General features: G+C 36.8%; 1 protein-coding gene across 14 annotated transcripts in view; it reads left to right on the forward strand.

Moving 5' to 3' along the window:
- The window catches only part of ATP2B2 (ATPase plasma membrane Ca2+ transporting 2), a 392,203-nt gene that overhangs the window by 307,741 nt on the left and 64,885 nt on the right, over nt 1-19,577 (forward strand). For 6 of the 14 annotated variants that reach the window (XM_040646615.2, XM_040646622.2, XM_040646623.2 and 3 more), the window contains 5 exons: nt 311-403; nt 6,061-6,102; nt 7,779-7,943; nt 10,063-10,277; nt 11,830-12,072. In XM_040646615.2, the coding sequence (XP_040502549.1) occupies nt 311-403; nt 6,061-6,102; nt 7,779-7,943; nt 10,063-10,277; nt 11,830-12,072 (758 nt within the window). Of the gene's footprint in view, nt 1-307; nt 404-6,060; nt 6,103-7,778; nt 7,944-10,062; nt 10,278-11,829; nt 12,073-19,577 lie in introns of all 14 variants that reach the window. The other 8 variants (XM_040646619.2, XM_046900106.1, XM_040646614.2 and 5 more) reach the window with 3 other exon arrangements.

Genomic DNA, 19,577 nt, shown 5'->3' on the forward strand with positions numbered 1-19,577 from the left:
AGCAAAAAATTTCCTCTCAAGGACCATACGCAGTGTTATGTGTAGTCAGTTCTCACCAACTGTCACGTTTGTTAAATGTCCTTCTTGTTTATTTAGTAATTACTGTTCTTTTATATATGAGTTTTTTGCTTTTCTATATTGATGTTTTGCTTTTGGCAGTTAAGTTGATTAATTTAAAACATTGATTTTGGAGAAAACAAAGCCACAGTATTTCATACATGCTTTTGGTTTTGTCATGTGCATTTGTTATTATTATTTATTGTTTTTTTTTGTTGTTTTTTGTTTGTTTTTATCCATTATTATTCAGTAGATTCTTCCCATCCCTCCTCCCACCCTCCTTCAGCAACAGATGGTGCAGCAGGTGCAAATGCCACTGATAATGCAAATGCCAGCTTAGTCAATGGTACGTCAAGAACACCTAGCTTGTTTTATTTGATAGATCTCTCTCTCAACTATGTAAGATCCCCTCTTTCCTCTATGAACTGTACAGATGTTTTGTGTGTGTCATTACCCTCTGAGTGCTCCTATTCCATAAACTCTACAGTAGCTTATAAGAGATGCCACAAACATGCTATGAGTGAATTAATTCATTCATAAGGAATTAGGCATGGAAGTTGAACAAATAGGAACTGTGATGTCTTTCCTGTTGATTAAAATTGCAGTTAGAAGCTTCAGTTAACAAAGACTGGTTTCAAAACTTTTGAGTTGCCTGTACATAAAGTTTCATTGTAAAACTCTTTACACATTGATCAGCACAGACCTGAAGAAGAACACCATGATGAAGGGATTGTATCATCTTTTCTTCTGATGTGGCACTCTCATAAGTGTTCATAAAGTCTTCACGTAGTTTTGAGAAATAATGCTGGGGTCAGGAATCTAGCACAATTTCAACTTGCAGTGTTTTCATAAAAAAAATTGCTGTTGTCAGCATCTTTTTGAGAAGAGGCTGACTGGAATGGGAACATGTGGATGTTTGTGCATGCTCTTACACAGTGACTATCTGTGAGCCAGGTTGCACTGATTAAATATATATATATATATATATGTAGTCAATTTTGACCGTCTCTTATTACAGCTTCTTGACCCCATCTATAGCATGCAGGTGTTTCAGTCTTTTCTAATAGTCTAATTCCAGTACTAAATGGAATGGGTCAGTGTTAGTTTGGAACACTAGTCTTAGAACAGCTGTATTTTTCTGTTTGTAAAGTACGTTTAGTCTTTACTTGCTATAGAGCCCTATCCCTCCAGTAGAGCATCAACTACATTGACAAGAGTCATTTTATTTTTTGTCATGTTCATAACAGAATTTTTTTCTTTACAGTCAGTAGTTGTTGCATTATGCATGTAAAGCTACTTTCTGACATAGCAAGTACTAAACAGTAAGATAAGCTAGTGGGATAACTTGACAAAATCAGAGAAGATATTAAACCTGCCTACAAGTCCCATCTCTCTCTTATCCCTAGACCACCCTAGATCCAACACCCCGATTTCAGGTTTCTTAGAGACTAAGAACCAGGAAATTAATGAGGACTCTCTCATTTTCCTTTGTTTATAATTCTTACACACTTTTTTTGTGTGTAAAACAAATACACCCACAGAACCAAGTCCCCTTCTGTCCCACTGGAGACTGCAGAATTATATTTAGTCTCAGGCCTGCAGTGGCTGAGCACTAAGTTAAGCATTTGCCTAAGTGTTTTGCTGGATGAAAACCATTGCTCAGTAAGCTGAAGAAATGAATCTTGATTTATTCTAACCTAGTCTCTCTGTTAGCACAATTTAACTGCCTGGCAAATATCTGTTGTGTTTGGTCTTAATGTCTGAACTTAATATTGAAATTGAGTGTCAAAGGATATTAAATCAGTGTGTTAAAGCAAGTATCTATGGGACTTTCTATCTTCTCTCCCATTAGAAACAATAGTTACTATTCCTGTTTATCTTAGCGTTATAGTTAGGAAGAGAAACTCAGTTATTTTCAGTGGAAAGTGCTGAAGTCAGTAATTCAACAGAGTATGTTCCTGCTGTTAACTTTTCCAATGTAAGGCAGTTGGATTAATTCTGCAGGTCTTTGATGAACATGGAGAAAAGAAACTTTCTGTAAATCAACTTTTCTGACAGTATGTTCAGAGGAGAGCTGAGACTGCAAACACAGTTGGATCTGAGTGCTTTGAAATCCCCTGGGAAACTGCCCAAGTCTGGTTTCTGTTAATATTATGCAGTTAGAGAATACTTAAAAGGTACATTGGTAGCTCTGAAAGAAATGCCTCCTATTTATTTCCATGGAAACTACAAGAGATACAAAGTGCATAATAATACTCTTTGATGGAGCAAATTCTCAGTTAGAAAAGGCTATTTTTCAGCATAATGGCCACCATTAGCTCTGCACTTTCACCAGTGATGGTCAAATTCTGCATGCCATGCTCATAAAAATCTACACCAGCCAAGATGGTGCACTGTTGCTGTCCCCACTGCTGACACACAGCACCCACCACCTCGCTGTGTTTACATCCACTGTTTGGCCTCCATAAACGTTCGCCAAATATGAGTGAATGTCAAAGGGTGCAATTTTTCAGCATGGAGGAATTCAGTACCACTCATTTGCTTCTTAAGTACTTCCATGTCAGACACCATTCTGTTGGACTGCCCCACTGCTGCCATCTGTTGCATGGCAACAAAATGTAGGTTCAGCCTCTACTGCCATCCCACCAACATCCACCTGTAACACCATGGGCCAATATAATAAAATAGGAGGCATTACTTTCAAAGCAGCTCTCATAGCTGTGTTTTTGCAGGGTTTGGAGAGAAGAAAGAAAGGAAAGAATTAATTTCTAAGAGAAAGAGATCAACTTCTTGTAACCTTTTTTGCAGCCTAGATTAAACTATATTTTTCAATAATGTCTAAGAATTTTCCTTGAGGTATAATGGGAAATGAATGGTTTAACCTAATGGCTTATACCTCTGTGTAGAACTTACCTCCAAGGGACAAAAAAAATATTATATACCTGAATAAGTACTTGGCACCAGAAATGCTATTACTTGTTAGCTGAAAATCAACTTATCACAATTTAAAATAAATTGGTTTATATCCTACTTAGGAATATACAGCTGACCCAGAAAAAGTGCTTTGTATGTGCAGTCCCTGAACTTAAAGTGATGAAGCTGTATAGGCTTCTGACACATGCTGTTGTTGGCCTCCTGCTGTGTCGAAGGAACTGCTACACATTCTGTAGAGCTCTAGAGGTTGAAATAAAAATGTGTAATTGTTAGTTAGTCTTATTACTTAACATATATGTATGTGTGTGTATATCCAGAAAATATACTCAGTTCTTAAAAGGATACAAATTTACAGAAAGGTCATAATTCATGAAAATTCCTCTGATTTTACAGTGTTGTGTTTAGCAAATATAAAATATGTATTTTTTTAAAATATGGGAAGCAGCAGCCTCTGTTTGTTTAGTGTTTGGTTATCCCAAATTAGATTTGATTAGAGAAAGCAGTGTTCACTGCTTTTACTGGCCAGCCTTATTCCTAGATCCCTCTGCATAAAAGAAGTATCTAAAACATCCTACTTGATACAGTGGGATCAGGCTTATTGCTTTGTAGTTAATCTCACTGGCTCATAGCATACTTCATGAAAGAATTCCTAATTTTTCACTTCAAATATGTTTGATGTCACTTTTCCCCCTATATACAGAGCTGTGACATACATCTGTTCTTACGAGCTGCATGATAGAACTGAGCTGGCATTAAGAGAGCTGTAACTCATTTCTGTTGCACAGTGAAACCTTTTGGAAAATCAGTAGGGTAGTTTCTTTTTTCACTTCACCATAGCACTGCAGAATAAAACTAGATCAACTTCTCTAGGTGTTCTCAAGCAGTTCCTCCAGTGAACAAGTAACTTCTAATGCCAATAGTAGGAGTTTGTTATTTTGTCTGATTCCTCCTTTCTTACGGGCTGTAGAAGTGAAAGGGGAGTTTTTCTTTGCTGACGTTACTGTTTTTAGAGTAAGAACTCCGGCAGTAATAACATCATGGGTATGTTCCAAGCAAAGAGATAGAAACTTTCACGAGGTAGAGGCAAAATGCAAAGCATTCTATATTTAAATGCAAAGCCTGTAAAGCACGAGCAGAATACACATCTAAGAGGCTCTGTAAGTTGTTTCTGAATATTCTGATTTTTCATCTTTGCATGAAAAATAAACTCAGAGTAATTGGCCCAAATTTCAGGGCACGGTGTCCCCCAAAAGGGGGAAAGGTTGCAGAAGTATGATAAAACATACATTTTTGAGGAATTTTATATTAAAAATTAAAACATCTTAATATTTATGTATCCTTTTCTTTTTCTAAACAACGCACCCAGGTCAGGTAATATTTCTAGTCCTAGCACAAGCTGAAGGGAGAAGGATTTCTCAGCAGTGATGATTCTGTCACATTAAATTCTGACTTTCTTCTTAAGATTTGTCAGTTGCACAATTAGTTTTCAACAAATTACAGGGAATGCGAGGAACCAAATCATTTATTTCCCTTTGCTGTATTATTTTCTTTATCTAATTACCTACTCTTCATTAATCTATCTAAATAATTTGAATAGAACTAGTTCTAATAACTCACTTTACTGCCCCTAGCAGTCCCTGAAATATTAACCAAAGTGCAGCAGCTGCAGAGGTTTACAATATTTTCCTTAAATAGGTGTGTCTACATTGTTGGTTATGATTGACCATTTTTTTGTCCTTGTATTTTTAGGTAGCCAGGATAGATGAATTGTTAGTGCAATTCGTTATGACAATGATTTCACTTCTATGAAAGAGCAAATACAGACAGTAGCAAAATACTTTGATTCACACAGGAAACAGTATTTGTATTTTTTTAGTTGAAGAATCTTTAATTATACTGCTTGAAGTTTTCAAACTGTACTCAGAAAAATGAACGATAAAACAGAGCAGCAAAAACACAGTCAGGCAGATTTAGAATTCAGCCACGCTGTGGGTGTTCTTTGTTGGGATTTTTTATACTGCAATTTTTAGATGAAGTGACAAATTTTGGTCATATTTCACAATGAAAATCAACTTATTTTTGCTCATAGTCATAGATTCGTGTCTTATGACAAGATGCAAGTTTTGGAAGAAGGGTATCACTTGTCAGTTTTATTTTTCCATTGGGCATTATAACTAACTACGAAGTGGTGGTGCCATCCATTCAGGACATCTGTAGTTTATTCCATGAGATTAATTTTTTTTTTTTATCACTGTGAAAGTTTCACAATGTATCCCAACAATAAATGTTAAATACTCTTTGTTTACCAGTTATTCTGAATAGCAGAGTTTCCTGTGCTCTGACTGGTACTGTGCCATTTTTATTTCAAAGGCACTTGGAAATGATATATTACAAATGATGGGTTTGATATGGTAAAACTATATGTAGCTGAATCATTACACTGGAAATGACAAATACATTTTACATCTTTCTTTAGAATGGATCAGAACATATGATGATCACCTGGCATTCATATTTACAGGAGTAACTTGCTAAATAATACCGCAAAAATAAGAAAGATGCCTTTACATCTATACAGTTTTATGTATTTGTATTTATTAACGCTTTGTTATTTGTTGTCTTAATTTGCAAAAATAATTGATTTAATTTTGGTGGATGTTAAGAAAGTCCTGCTATGTACTGGTGTTTGCCAATTTTTTACCTGTGGTTTTATTGAGCTGTAGATGTCTGAGATTTCAGTTCAGGAGAGATATTAAACTTCTGCTTTCTACTGAATTCTTTTTATTAGTTTCACCCTCATTACTTACACAATTTATTTGTTCAAAAAGAATGAAGTAATGATATTTAGCATCCTATACCATTAAACTTGACTTGCAGATGCTTAATGTATCCACCTTATGTTGTCCGTGCTTCTAAGTAGACATGTAACAAAGGCTACTGATCATAAATTAGTATCTGTAACACTGCCATTACTTTCGTCTGCCCTTTTTATTTAACTTCCCATTTTCGTGTTGTCTTGGGTGAAGATTGTTTACTGTCTGTTGTCTGTTGAAATTTTTCATCATATAGGCAAAATGCAGGATGGGAATATGGAGAACAGCCAGAACAAAGGTAATCTTCTTTCCTATTAAGCAGGTTGTGGATGTTGTGCTTAGCATGTAGTTAGATGCTGCTGAAAAATAAAATGAAAATCTGTGGTTTTTGCATACGTGTACAAATGGCCCTACCAAAGAAATTGTAAGTTATAGAATTTTCATGTATGAGATTCTTAGGAGAGGAGGATATCATTATATAAGATACTTTCATGTCACAAAGCTCGTTTGAATTCATTTTCATGTGCAAATTATGTATGCTGTGTATCATTAGTGAGTTTCCAGCCCTCTTTTTGATATGTCCTGTTGACTTTGGTGTTTAATGGCGTTGTACAAACATTTTTATTTGTGGGGAGAAGATAAAATAATAACAAAAGGAAATGTAATGCCTTGGGTTATTTAGCAGTGTAAAAGTGTGCTATAAGCATAAGGAAGATTAATGTTAAGTGTTTCTTATTTACTATACAATCTCAGGAAGACATGGAAGTAAATATTTTAATTCCTCTGAAGCACAGCTATAGTTTTATTCTTATCAGACAAGAGACACCAGATATCATGATTTCTTTAAATTATGCTAAATAAGGAAATCAAACTACACCATTTTATTCTTTTTGGAAAATACTAAACTTTGCAAAGGTAATGGATCAGAAACAGAACAGATAAACTCAGTTGTACAAAACACTGAATAAAGTCATACTAAATGTGTATGGTTTAAGGTTAGACAGACCAGTTACATTTCCAGGTCAAATAAGCATAATTTTCTAAAAAGTGTTCATGAATGCCAAACCTGAGCAGATCTGTTTCATCTCATTCTGTTTAATTTACTTTCTTTTCTGTACCAAACAGACATATACACATATATAAATTGTGGAGAGTCATCGCTTTTAAAAAGCATCTATTTCTCTTTGATACTAAATTGAAGTTTCCTTGTATTAGCATTACCATTCTTTCAAGAAAGGATGCTTTAGCCTTTAAAGTTATGGTTTTGTTTTTTACAGAAGAATGCTGATAGGATTGCTGTCTGACTTGAAGGTCAGATCAGGCAATCTGATAATGAATGCTAAGGAAACTTTTTTTTAAGTTTGGTATTATTCTAGAATAGTGGTTCACAAATTATGGTCCACTGGTCACTGAGATGCCCGTGGAGTTGAGCAGCAGGTGTATGGATCATCCCTGCAACCACATTGCCTTTAATGTGGTTTAATTAACAGTAAGATTATAAGTCTGCATGTAGTCTATGAGATATACCAAAATTTAGAAAATTATAGACAGTCAACTTGCCAAAATATTTGAGATCTGCTATTCTAGGAAATCCTGCAGTGCTGATGTACTGTTACTTGCCAAGCATTGCAAACCATTAAGTGATATATATGTGTATGATACAGAATATTGTTGGTGGTAAACAAACAAACCGACCCACAGTTAGTGGTTTTCATGGTACTTGACAAATGGTGCATTACATACATATTCCCTTGTGTGAAGGGCGTGTGGGTACAATTGTACATTTGTGTCCCTTTGGAACCTCTCTGGGTCCTCACCTGGGCATCTGTCTTCTGTGGGAGCAGAGGGTAATTCTGTGCAAAGTTATATTCACCAGCTCCAACAATGAGTGTTGCTAGTTTAATTCAGTATCAAGACTACAAGAAAAAGAATGGAAAACAGTTCTGAAGTAACCGTTTTGTTCTGCGTTATTAGCCAAGCAGCAGGATGGGGCTGCTGCCATGGAGATGCAGCCACTGAAGAGTGCCGAGGGGGGTGAAGGAGATGACAAAGACAAGAAGAAATCCAACATGCACAAGAAAGAAAAGTCTGTCCTTCAGGGAAAGCTGACCAAGCTGGCAGTCCAGATAGGCAAAGCAGGTATGGGATAACTGACTGAATAGCAGTGTATTATTACTAAGCACTAAGGGCTTACAAAGAAATAATTCTTAAAAGAGTAGCACTCTGTTAGAGCAACATTTAGAAATGGACAGTCACAGTACAGTTCTGAAGATAGTAGGTGGTACTGAAGATCTACAGTATATTCATTATATTAATTTCCTCTTCCCTTCAAAGTATGTAGTTATAGAATCTCTAACATAATCTCAAAATGTCACTCTCACAATATTTCCCACTTACAGATTCTGAAATTATTCTATTTGTTATCTCTTGACATCCATGTTCATACCTTCTATCGAAACATGATACATCTGTTGACTATTCTGTCCAATACCACCTGATCCATTCTGTTAAAATTGGCACTTCTCTAACATTGAAGGTAGAAATTTAATCATTTTAATTACATCCAAGTGATGTAATGTTGGCTAGCTATATTTTTCTAGTTGTATTAAGGAGGTCTCGGACTCTATGCAAATGCATGGCTGTGCTCCTACAACAGATCCCTATCTTTACTTCCATTGAACATCCTTTATCCTTCTTTACCAGTCTGATTTTTATCCCTCCTATCCCTTCTAATTCCTTTTTAGTTGATTACACTTTTTTGACAGCAGAAGACCATGACACCACTTCTTTTTTTCCTGAACAGTATGTGGCTTATAATTTACAATTGTATCTCTTTACTATTCACTTTCATGGTTTGCCCACTTTCATATTCCTCAGGCTTCTCTTGTTTTGTTGCTGGCTGTACAACAGTACACACTGATAGGAAACTTCAGGATTTCTTGTGTTTATTAACTTCTTAGATCACGTATTTTTCTACATTAAGTACTTTCTCTACATCTCTTCTGTAATTTTCAAGTACTTGCATACATCTTTCTAACAATAATGTGGCAAGTAGTATGAACTGAATTAATTAATTATGACCTCATTTGTCTTATTTTTCCTTCTACATAGGGCAACCTATGGGAATGTCTTGAGTTGTCATAAGGATTTCCCTGTATAATGTTTTAGTATATTTTTCTTTATCTTCTGATATGAAGTGGTGGTCTCCCTGAGTCATCAACATCCTGTGAACCTTAAAATCCTTTTATTTACCTTATTTATTTATTTATTCATCTGTCTATCACCTCAGTCAAGACATGGAATTCACGGTATCTTCCTTTTTTTGCATTATCTCATTAGGGAGAAATTAATTTACTCTGAAAAACAGGCTTACCCTCTTCATCAGAGCATGTCAAAGAGTAATAACAACAAGCCTATGTAGGTGTTCCAAAGGAAACCAGTTTTTGTTTGTCACTTTAATTCAGAAACAAAATTGTGCATGAGAAATGCTGTCTTACTACAGCCTGTATGAGAGCACATTTAGTCCCAGCCAGAATCTTTTGTGACTCCTATGAAATATTAGTCTCTCTTGTGGAATGCCTTTGAGCCTCTCCCTACAGAAATATGTGCTATTTGCACAGATTCCTTTGAAAAGAAAAACTGTGGAAAAACCTTGAAAATTAATAAAATTTTCAAGAAGACCAATTAAATAACTGTTCAATGGACAATTCTGCAATGTTATTTCATTGTATTCAACTAGACGCCACTGTCTGAAATATGCTAGATAACAGCAAATTACAGGAAGATGCACCTTTTCTTAAGCCTCTTAAGATAAATGTATTTTAAAAGAAAGATGAGCAACTGATGTTTAAATATGTACAGAATAGTGATGTACTAAACTTGAAAAACTTAGGTTAAACAACAGCAGAACTTCAGACTGACTGCTAAGTTTTAAGGGCAGCAATGTGATGGTGCTTAGAAATTCCTGTAGCAGCATCTAGCTGCTCTGTGCAATGGAGAGCTTCCCTCTTCACTAGAATGTATGGCTCTTGTAAACTTACTATAATACTGTTTTTTTTTTTTTTGCTGTAAGTGTATCATAGTAATGTTTTCTTCTACGTTACAAAATTTACCATTATTTGTACTGATGGTAATGTAAACTCTTGTGAAGGTATTATTTTGAGAAAATAATTCTATATAAAACTCACATATAAATTTCTAATTGCACATATTTTTAACTGTGTTTTACTTTGTAGTAATTGCTTATTTCTATTTACAGGTTTGGTGATGTCTGCCATCACTGTAATCATTTTGGTACTATATTTTGCCATTGACACCTTTGTGGTGAAAAAGAAACAGTGGTTACCTGAGTGCACTCCTGTCTATGTTCAGTATTTTGTTAAATTCTTCATTATTGGTGTTACTGTACTTGTGGTTGCTGTCCCTGAGGGTCTTCCACTTGCTGTCACTATTTCTTTGGCTTATTCTGTAAAGGTAAGAAACATTCAAAATAATTATAGGAGAAAAATACCTTTCTGTCGGTTTGCTAGTGGGTTATTCTTCAACTTTTGTCGGGTTTGATTGAAGCTGGCCTGTAAATTAATGTCATTAAAATGATGACGAGAGAGAAATTTCCTTAAAGTGTTACTTTGAAAATACTTCTGACAAGACAAAAAAATGCATTTGTGTGCTAACTCAAATCTTTAAAACTGCACAGTTTTCAAACAACAGAAATCCCTGCTTAGTGTACAAAGTTACCAGGAATTTATTGAGCGGGGCTTACTTTAAGAGTAGTGGAGGCTTTTAATGGTAGATAAGTTTGTATTCAGGCTTGCTTTTGCGATAGTAAAAAGTTTTGACAAGCACTTGAAGTTTTCAGGATTCTTTTTTCAAAGGAACTAGTATTCTTCTTAAATGCAGTTACAGTGGTTTTCAGCCAATGTAAATGATTCTGTCAGGAAACTAAAGAATCATGGGCATTATATATACATTCTAGCAATCCCAGGTGAAAACTCAGTAATTTACTTCCATATAGCAGGTAAATAACATGAACATTATGAAGAAATACCTTGATTTATAGGTAGTCCAGTCTTATTAGGAAAAAAAAAAGCAGATCTCAGCCATGTGATTTTGCCAGTAAGAAGCCTAACTGCTTTAAAAACATCTTCCCATTCTCCTTATGGCCTTCACACACTGCATGCAGCAAATCCATCCCTGTGTAACAATGGGCGCAGTACCAAACAGTAATACAAACTGGCCTCCAGCTGGTGACACTGTGTCCTGTGAGTATCAGGTACTGCTCTGAAAGTAGGGGTCAGGTGATTGGGCACAGAGGTTTTTCATATTGAAAACATTTGAAGAAGGTTAACATATAACCCCAGGAAGACTGTGCATCTTGTGAAAAATAGGCACTATGGAACAGTGGTGGAGTTTTTAAGTCATTGGTGATTATTTTGGTTTGGTTGGTTTGCAAGACGTGTAGTCACTGTAATGATGTAAATGGTATTAAATAAAGGCTAAAAAGTTTGCCTAGACATTACAAGGTTAAAATAAATATGAATGGGTTTACAGGATAGCTTCTCAAAAGCCATTCATGTTCTGTCCATATACAGTCGTTGAATTACTAGGTAGCCTTATTTATGCTACTAAGCATTCCTGATTGATCTCTAGGTTTAGCAGTTTAGCTGTAAGAAAAAAAAAAAAAACAACAAAAAGAAGTATATAAAATTGCATAGTTTTCTAATATTTGCTATAATTATACTGTTTTTAAAATCCTATTATCTTCAGCATTTCCAGTACTTTAGCTGATCTTTGCTGTTCTACCTGTTCCTTAAAATATATATCCATGACAAAAGGATGGAACTACTTCATTTGATCAGAACAGTTATTTCAGGGATGGTCACTGCTTGATTGTAAATACAGTACTAATTACCGGACACAACGTTTTGATTGAGTGAACAAGATATGTACTTTTTTCCTTTGTATGACTGATGTTTAAGATTTGTCAAAGCAAATCTTGAAGTCACTTTTTTTTGCTTTTTCTCAGAAAATGATGAAAGATAACAATCTGGTCCGCCACTTAGATGCCTGTGAAACTATGGGTAATGCCACAGCCATATGCTCTGACAAAACAGGGACGCTAACAACCAACCGGATGACAGTCGTCCAAGCCTATATTGGTGATGTGCACTACAAAGAGATCCCTGACCCTGATTCTGTACCTGCTAAGACCCTCGAATTGCTGGTTAATGCAATTGCTATCAACAGTGCTTACACTACAAAAATTCTGGTGAGTAGCTTTTTCTTCCCGTAGTAAGATGAAACATGTTTGGAGTCATAACTTGTGAAAGCATTATTAATTCCTTAACATCCTGCGCGAATTTTACATGCTGCTGAATTCCTCAAAATGAGAGCAGAGGCTGTGAATATACTTATATGGGCTTTTTCTTCGAGAATGGGATTGTACTTGTGTATACAAGACCATGCTACATTTTAAAATGTTTTACCACCAACAGATTGGGATGGTCCAACCTGGGTGCGGGTATCTTTACTCATAAAACAAATTGTGAGGCTTCCTATCTGTAGGATTAGTGTTATGTGAAATCTTCCACTAATTCTTCAGTAAGACAAATGGGATTGTTTAAATCAGTGAATAGTCCTTATCATTACATTTTTAATTGAATGACAACCCAAAATGTTTTATTTACTCATTGAAGGAGGACAAAGTGGAAAAATCATGGTGGCTTGTACCATTAGACTTTTCTGTATATGGCCAATAAGAGACTGAAAACCTTGGCAATTCCAGTAGATTTTTTCTTTGAAAGGTCAAACTTAATATCAGACTAAATACCTTTGTAGCTTGTGAGTTTATGCATTGTCCTTTTTATAGATCGATAACGAGCTGAGCTGCATCATACATGTACCTCATAATATTTTAAAAGTAGTTTTCTTAAGCACAATCACAAAAACAAACAAACAAAAAAAAACCAACAACAATTGGTGGAATACTGTTGGCACCCACTGTTCTGTTCTCACTGAAAGCTCTCTGGAAATAGAGAAGATTTGAGCTACTTCCTATATTGAGAGAGGACATGAAGCCTTCAGCAGCTCAACTACGTACTGTTTGCTGCCTCCTTGGAGCTAAAATCAGCCCTAAATGAATGCGGCTCTTCTGCTGTGCTGCAAAGACAAGTAGCTGTAGACAACTGAGGTCAGAGCTACTCCTTTTGACTTGGAATTCAGATACTCCGGAAGTGCAGAGCTCACTCAGCTACACACCATTTTCAGCTGTGAGGATCCAAATAGCAGCACCAGTTCTCACCTGAATCCTGGATCTCATGCTTTTTCTTATGATCTGTCCAGATCCAATCCAAACAGGTTAGCCAAAATGAAAATGGCCTTCCTTTCTTAGGTGGTTCAGTGTAAATGCTACATAGATGTTTTATGGCAGTGGCTTTTTGAAATCTAATTTACGTACTTGAAAATTAGCAGGAATGTTCTGCTGTTAATGAGCATGCTTTCATCAATCAGTGTAACTTTTGATTGTTGGAGAGAGGAACATACATTTTAGTTAAGTTAATATGATTACAGCCCCCATAAGTCCGTGTGTTTCCTCCTGCAGGAACTGAAATGGAACCACACTCGGCCTCAGTACACACACTGGAATTAAAAAATGGAAATACAGGCAGGAATGAAGGGCAATAGGCAGATACATACATTGGTGTTTGTATAATTGCTAGTTGCCAGTATCAGTTCTAGCTGTCACTGTGGAGTTCAGCACTGGAAGGGCTTTGAGAGAACGTTACCAGCAGTGGCAGAACTTGTTCATTTCTGAGATGAGGTGGCACAGAACAGCAGACTGCTAGCTCGGGTAGCTGCAGCCGGCAGAGTAAGACTTAATGCCAGCTGTACCTCAGTTGTTCAGCTTTTTGCTGTTTGTTCTGAATGCCTGAGATCAAACACAGAGATGAGGTGTTTGTGTTCAACTTCATGCTGGTTCAGACTCTCATCTGAATATTTAGCTTTCTGAGTCAGACATGGGAAGATATGAGACCACTTTCCAAAGGGTCGCACCTATATGTTTAATATCCTCTCTCTTGTGGCAGCAGTTTCATTTAACAGAAAAATTCCTGGTTAATCGTAGTTCTGAAATTTCACTGTGATCTCACGATAGGTGTCGTCGTTTTACATTTTCTGTTAGCTAGAATCATTCCTCCTCACTGAAAAGAATGTTGCATGCCTATTAGGAGTCAGTGTTTCACTATTCCACTTGTTTTATGCCTTTGCACAGATCAGTTCTACGCAAAATTAACAGAAGCAGCCATTTATTCTCTGGAAATCACAGGATGCTCTGGAATATGGAACATATCTGTATAAAACTAGTGGTGATTTTTTAGCTATTGTAACAGCATCCTAAGGTCAGAGCCTGAAGTGTGAACCCCAGGGGAATACTTCAATATCAGAGGAGGTGGCTGTTATAGCAAGCTTAAGCTAAAGTTTATGATAGAAAGTATTGTTTCAAAGCCTTTATTCACTACAATTTATAAATAAATACAGAAAAAAATACAGAGGGGAGATGGATGAAGGGTACAGAATTATTTTTCTAACTGTTAATACTGAACACATGCTTTTGCACTCATTCTCAGACAGTATTTAATGGAATGGTGAATATCAGCTCAGACCCAAAGGGTGTATGAGAATACGTCCTAACAACTGAATGTTACATATTCTATTATTAGTGAACCAGTTACGTGTACACTGTAAACTGCTCACTGTGTCAACTTCTGTTCAGAGTGATCTCATATAGGACCTATATACTCTGCTGAATGAGAAATGTTTCATCTTGCATTATCTTTTGATTAGGGGGCAAGTGAACCATTGATAGAAATACAAAAAGAAAATAATACCACTGCTTGGAAGAAAAGATTTGAAGTTCCCTGAGAAATTAACAAGAAATTACTCTAACTGAACAATAGCATAGTTATATATAACTCTGTTCAGTGCTTCTTGGGGATTCAAGTACTGTTTGAGCTGTTTTTGCATTCTGTTAGTCTTTGAGCATCTTCAGTGCTGCTCTTATGCTGTTTATGTGAAGAAGTTTTCCAGAAAGCCTGTTTTTCCCCGATATTACAGTTTGATACAGCTTTAACTACCAAACATAACAGTGGGACTTAATAGTTTTTTGGAGGTAAGGACTGTAAAGCACCTCTGACTGTGACAACAGAATTTCCATTTTGGGAATTACTCCATTTCACTTGGTTTGAAAGCACAGTGATCTTGAATATCATGGAGCAATAATGACATACAGACTCCATATAGCAAAAGCAGTGATTTGAGCTTTTGCATGCTCTAGAAAAGTATGAGGGCTGCTCCGAAAGTAATGCCTCCTGTTTTATTATGTTGGCTCATGATGTCAGATGTTGGGAGTAAAGCAGTACAGATCATACCTTCCTGACAAAATTCCATTACGTTTTGTTGCCATGAGAGAAATGGCTGCAAAGGGGCACTCTGACAAAATGGTGTCCGATGTGGAAGTACATGTGAAGCAAAGAGGTTTCACTGAATTCTTCTTCCATGCAGAAAAAATAGCACCCCTTGGTATTCACTGACGCTTGCTGAACATTTTTGGAGACCGAACAGTGGATGTGAGCACAGTGAGGCAGCAGGTGGTGCATTTCAGCAGTGGTAATGGCGACAGTGGGTCACCTCTGCTGCTGCAGATTTTGATGAGTGTGGCATGCAGGCTCTTTCTTGTTCATCTCTGGCACAAATGCAGAGGTAATGGTGATGACTATGCTGAAAAACATGTTTTGTAGCTGAGAATTAGCTCTATCGCTGTTTTTGTGCTCTTTGTAGCTTTTAAAGTTTCCATGGAAATAAATAAGAGGCTTTACTTTCAGAGCATTATTTTCTTTATTCCTCTTTATTATTTGCTTACTTTTCTTCTAATTTCCTGAAATCTGTCAGAGGGCAAAGATGACATGCTTGCTGGACAAGTATAACATGTTCTTATTAAAAAGAGGTCAGTCATGTCTCGCATTTAGTTGAGGGATTTTCAGAAACAGTGGACTTGGCTGAACCAGTCATTGTCATGATCTAACACAGGCATTTCAGTGGGTTCTTGATAGCTGTCTAGGGAGCAAAAAAAAAAAAGCTTCTTATGCTTGTATTAGGTGTGTATCAGCACTGTGAGGGCTGTTTTCAGATCTGAGGATCTGAAGCATAATTTACTGCATTTGCACGGCATGCAGCATGGTGTATTGACATCCTTTTACTGAAGCTTTTGAAGGAAAAAGACAGAGATGTCACAGAAAAGTGCAGAACATTCCCTGCCTTCCACAGCTTACAAAATGAAGTAAATGTTTACCTGTGGGTAAATATTAGCTAATGAATGTGACCTTTTACAGCTTCTTGGACAAAAAGGGCTTTATTGGATAAAACAAAGGTAGTGAATAATAAACAAAAAACTATTTTTATTGCTGTCAGAACAAATAAAGCAATGTATTTCCTGTTTACTGTAAAGCCCAAAATCACCTGCTTATGACACTAACATGTCTCTAAGAAAACAGTGAAGTTTGCCAAGGTTGCCAGCACCCAAACTCCCACTCCATTCTGACTACAGCCCCAGATGAGACTCTTCACTGTATACTCTTACAGACCTGTACTCACAAGGCTGTAGGTTTGAGAACCGGAAATATTCCCTGCAAGAAGCAACAGGAGTCTCCCACAAACTTCCCAGGGAAGGGGATCTGTCAATGGGAGAATGATGTTGAGGATGCCAGCTGTGTGCAGCATAGCCACAGGATGGGACTGCAAAACAGATTCAGCCATTTGTATTTACCAGGAGAAAAAGGAAAGTGTTAATTCACCTTATTGCCTTTTGTAATTTCTTTTTCATGCATATATAATGAAAGATATTATGAAAGTAAGTGGAACTAAATCTCTAATGGCATACTGAAAGCAGGTCAAGGGATTCTGGCACAGGACTTCATTGTTAAGGATAAACAGTTCTTTTAAATAACTGTCTGATGCAGAAATATTGGAGTGAATACAATCCATGCTTTCTTGGAGAAAAGAGGTGGAGGAAGGCTGACAGAACAAGTAGGTAACCCATACTATGACAGCCATAAGAAGAAATTGCATTCCACAGAACTGAAATGGTAAAAGTAATGGAGAATAAGGTTTTAGCACAATAGCTGCTTCACAGGAATAAATGAGCTTCTACAGTAGGTATTGACAGCATAGATGAAGAGGCCAATGGAAGGGTTCTTTTCATTTGTGAGGAATGTATCTGCATCCAAAAGGAGTACAGCTACTAGGTTGTCAGACAGCATCCCGTCAGAAAGAGTCTTCAAAGAGGAGTGTGAAGTACAACATTTACTTTGCTTTTATAAAATTGGTTTAAAAAACATCAAATTTAAAGACTTAATTTGGAAACTTGTTGCAGCTGAAACAGGGCCTTGTCAACAGATTGCCTCATCAGGTGGCCCGTAGTAGACCCTGACCACCAGCTGTGCTTCACTGTTCCCACTCCTAATCTCAACATACTGGCTCTCGACCTGTTCCTGACTGTTTCTGAGGAAGCTCCTCGCAGTATATTCACTTTTTAACATAGAGGGCAACTCCCTCACCCCTCCTACCTTGGCTATCCCTTCAGAAAGCTTACAGCCCTCAATGGTGGTTATTCCAGTTATGTGAATCACCCCACTATGTTTTTTTTTTGTATTATTTGTATATACATTTGTATAATGTATATACTATGTATGTACTATGTATATAATGTGTATAGCCAACAGAAATTCATTGTCATTCCCCTTTACTTTTCACAATTTCATCAATTTCAATACAGTTAAGGTCTTCTTGGAAGCTTTAAAGCTGTATTCAAAAGCACAAATAATTTGGAAGCTACTTAATGAATAAAAAGAAAACACACACTCACACACAAAAACAACAGAATTAGTAGGTTGGTTTGTACATTTTCCCTGAATTTTCCCTAGATTAATTTATAAATTTATCAGGGAGTGCAAAGAGGATGGAAATGTCATATCTTTTCAACAGTAGATGCTTGCAGCTCGCTAATTCTTGTCTTACATAGCTCAGGCCTCATCTCTTATATCTCTAGGTATACATACATGTGTGTCTATCTATACAGGATCATAGATAATTAATGTATTGTTGTCCTGCTGAGAATTATCATAGACTCATAGAATCATCTTAATTGGAAGGGACCCTTAAAGGCCATCTAGTCCAACTCCCCTGCAGTATGCAGGGATGCCTACAGCTCTATCAGGTGTTCAGAGCTTCATCCAGCCTGACCTTAAACGTCTCTAGGTACAAGGCATCCATCACCACTAAGGGCAACCTGTGCCAGCACCTCACTACTCTTATTCTAAAAAAAAAAAAAAACTTCTCCCTTGTATCTGATCTAAACCTCCCGTTTCAATTTGAAACCATTTTCCCTGCTAAGGAGTCTGTCCCCTTCATTCTTACAGACCCTTTAGATACTGAGGACTGCCTGCAACCTTCTCAGCTCCAGGCTGCACAGCCGCAGCTCTCAGCTTGTCCTTATAGGGCAGGTGTTCCATCCCTCAGATCATTTTTGTGACCCTCCTTTGGATGCACTTTAACAGGTCCACATTTCTCATGTAAAGTGAAGTCTTGTATTCAAAACAGAATAGAGTCTTTCACAATTAAAGAGAGATTGTTTAATTTCTTATACCAGGCTCAAAAGACAAAAATCAGATTATGCCATACCTATCAACAGAAAATATCAGAATTTGTATTTCCCAAGGCAACAGCAAAAGATTCCATATTTTACTGCAGCTGTTTGCCAAGGGCAATGATGCTCAATGAGACTGCAGTTGGATGTCACTGGAATTCTCTTCTTTATTCAGAGGAGAACCATGAGAAAATAGCTTTTATCCTCTGAACTAGTTTCAGTTTATATGGTAGTTAAAATTGGAAAAACATTTTTACTTGTGGTCTTCTTTGAACCTCTTCGTAAGCACTTGTTGCTTGCATTAAAAACACATACAATTACCATTTGTTTTTATTTGATATGAATGTTCATGTTAGATCTTTTTTTTTTATATGTAACTTCCCCTGTTACTACTCAGTGTTCCAAGTTAAAATAGATACTCGCCCAACAAACACACATGCAAAAATAAGGAAAGAATGGGGACAGAAAGGGTTTAAAAAGTAAAAATTAAATTGAGTGAATGGTGTATCCTAAATTCTGAATTATTTCTTCTGTAGTTCCTGCCATTAATAGTAAGCAGCAAATATAACTGGCAGCTCCAGCTGTTGACTTAAATAAGTCTGTGAGAATGATTATTCATTCATCTGTTGTCAGGCGGGGTTGACTTATATATTTGAAAGGTTTGGGGAAGGAGAGGCAGGGGAGGAGCGGATGTGAAGAAAGCAGAATGTCACGGTGAGGATACATTGAGAGGGCAAAGGGTAAACCTGGAACATAAGGAAAAGAGATGCTTAGACCCTGGTTAGGCCACAGCGGCAGGAGAGTTTGCCTCTATCATGTGCTGCACAGTGACCTTGCTGCATTGATATTTCTTCATAGGGAATTATAAGCTTTGTCTGCAGCAAGGTTTGTATGAGCATTTTTGGAACGGAGGGATTTCAGTTAATTTTGGTGACAGTCTGAGTAGGGATCATCCTTTATAATGGTCTTCTTGCCTCAGCTTTTTTTTTACTCTGGCAATGCTCAAAAATCCATTCCACCTTAGATAGAGTCAAGATTTCAGTATCTTTAAGGCTGAGTCAGGCAGAGGAGGAGGA

Source organism: Gallus gallus, chromosome 12 (genome assembly GCF_016699485.2).
Source record: "Gallus gallus isolate bGalGal1 chromosome 12, bGalGal1.mat.broiler.GRCg7b, whole genome shotgun sequence".
Taxonomy (NCBI): domain Eukaryota; kingdom Metazoa; phylum Chordata; class Aves; order Galliformes; family Phasianidae; genus Gallus; species Gallus gallus.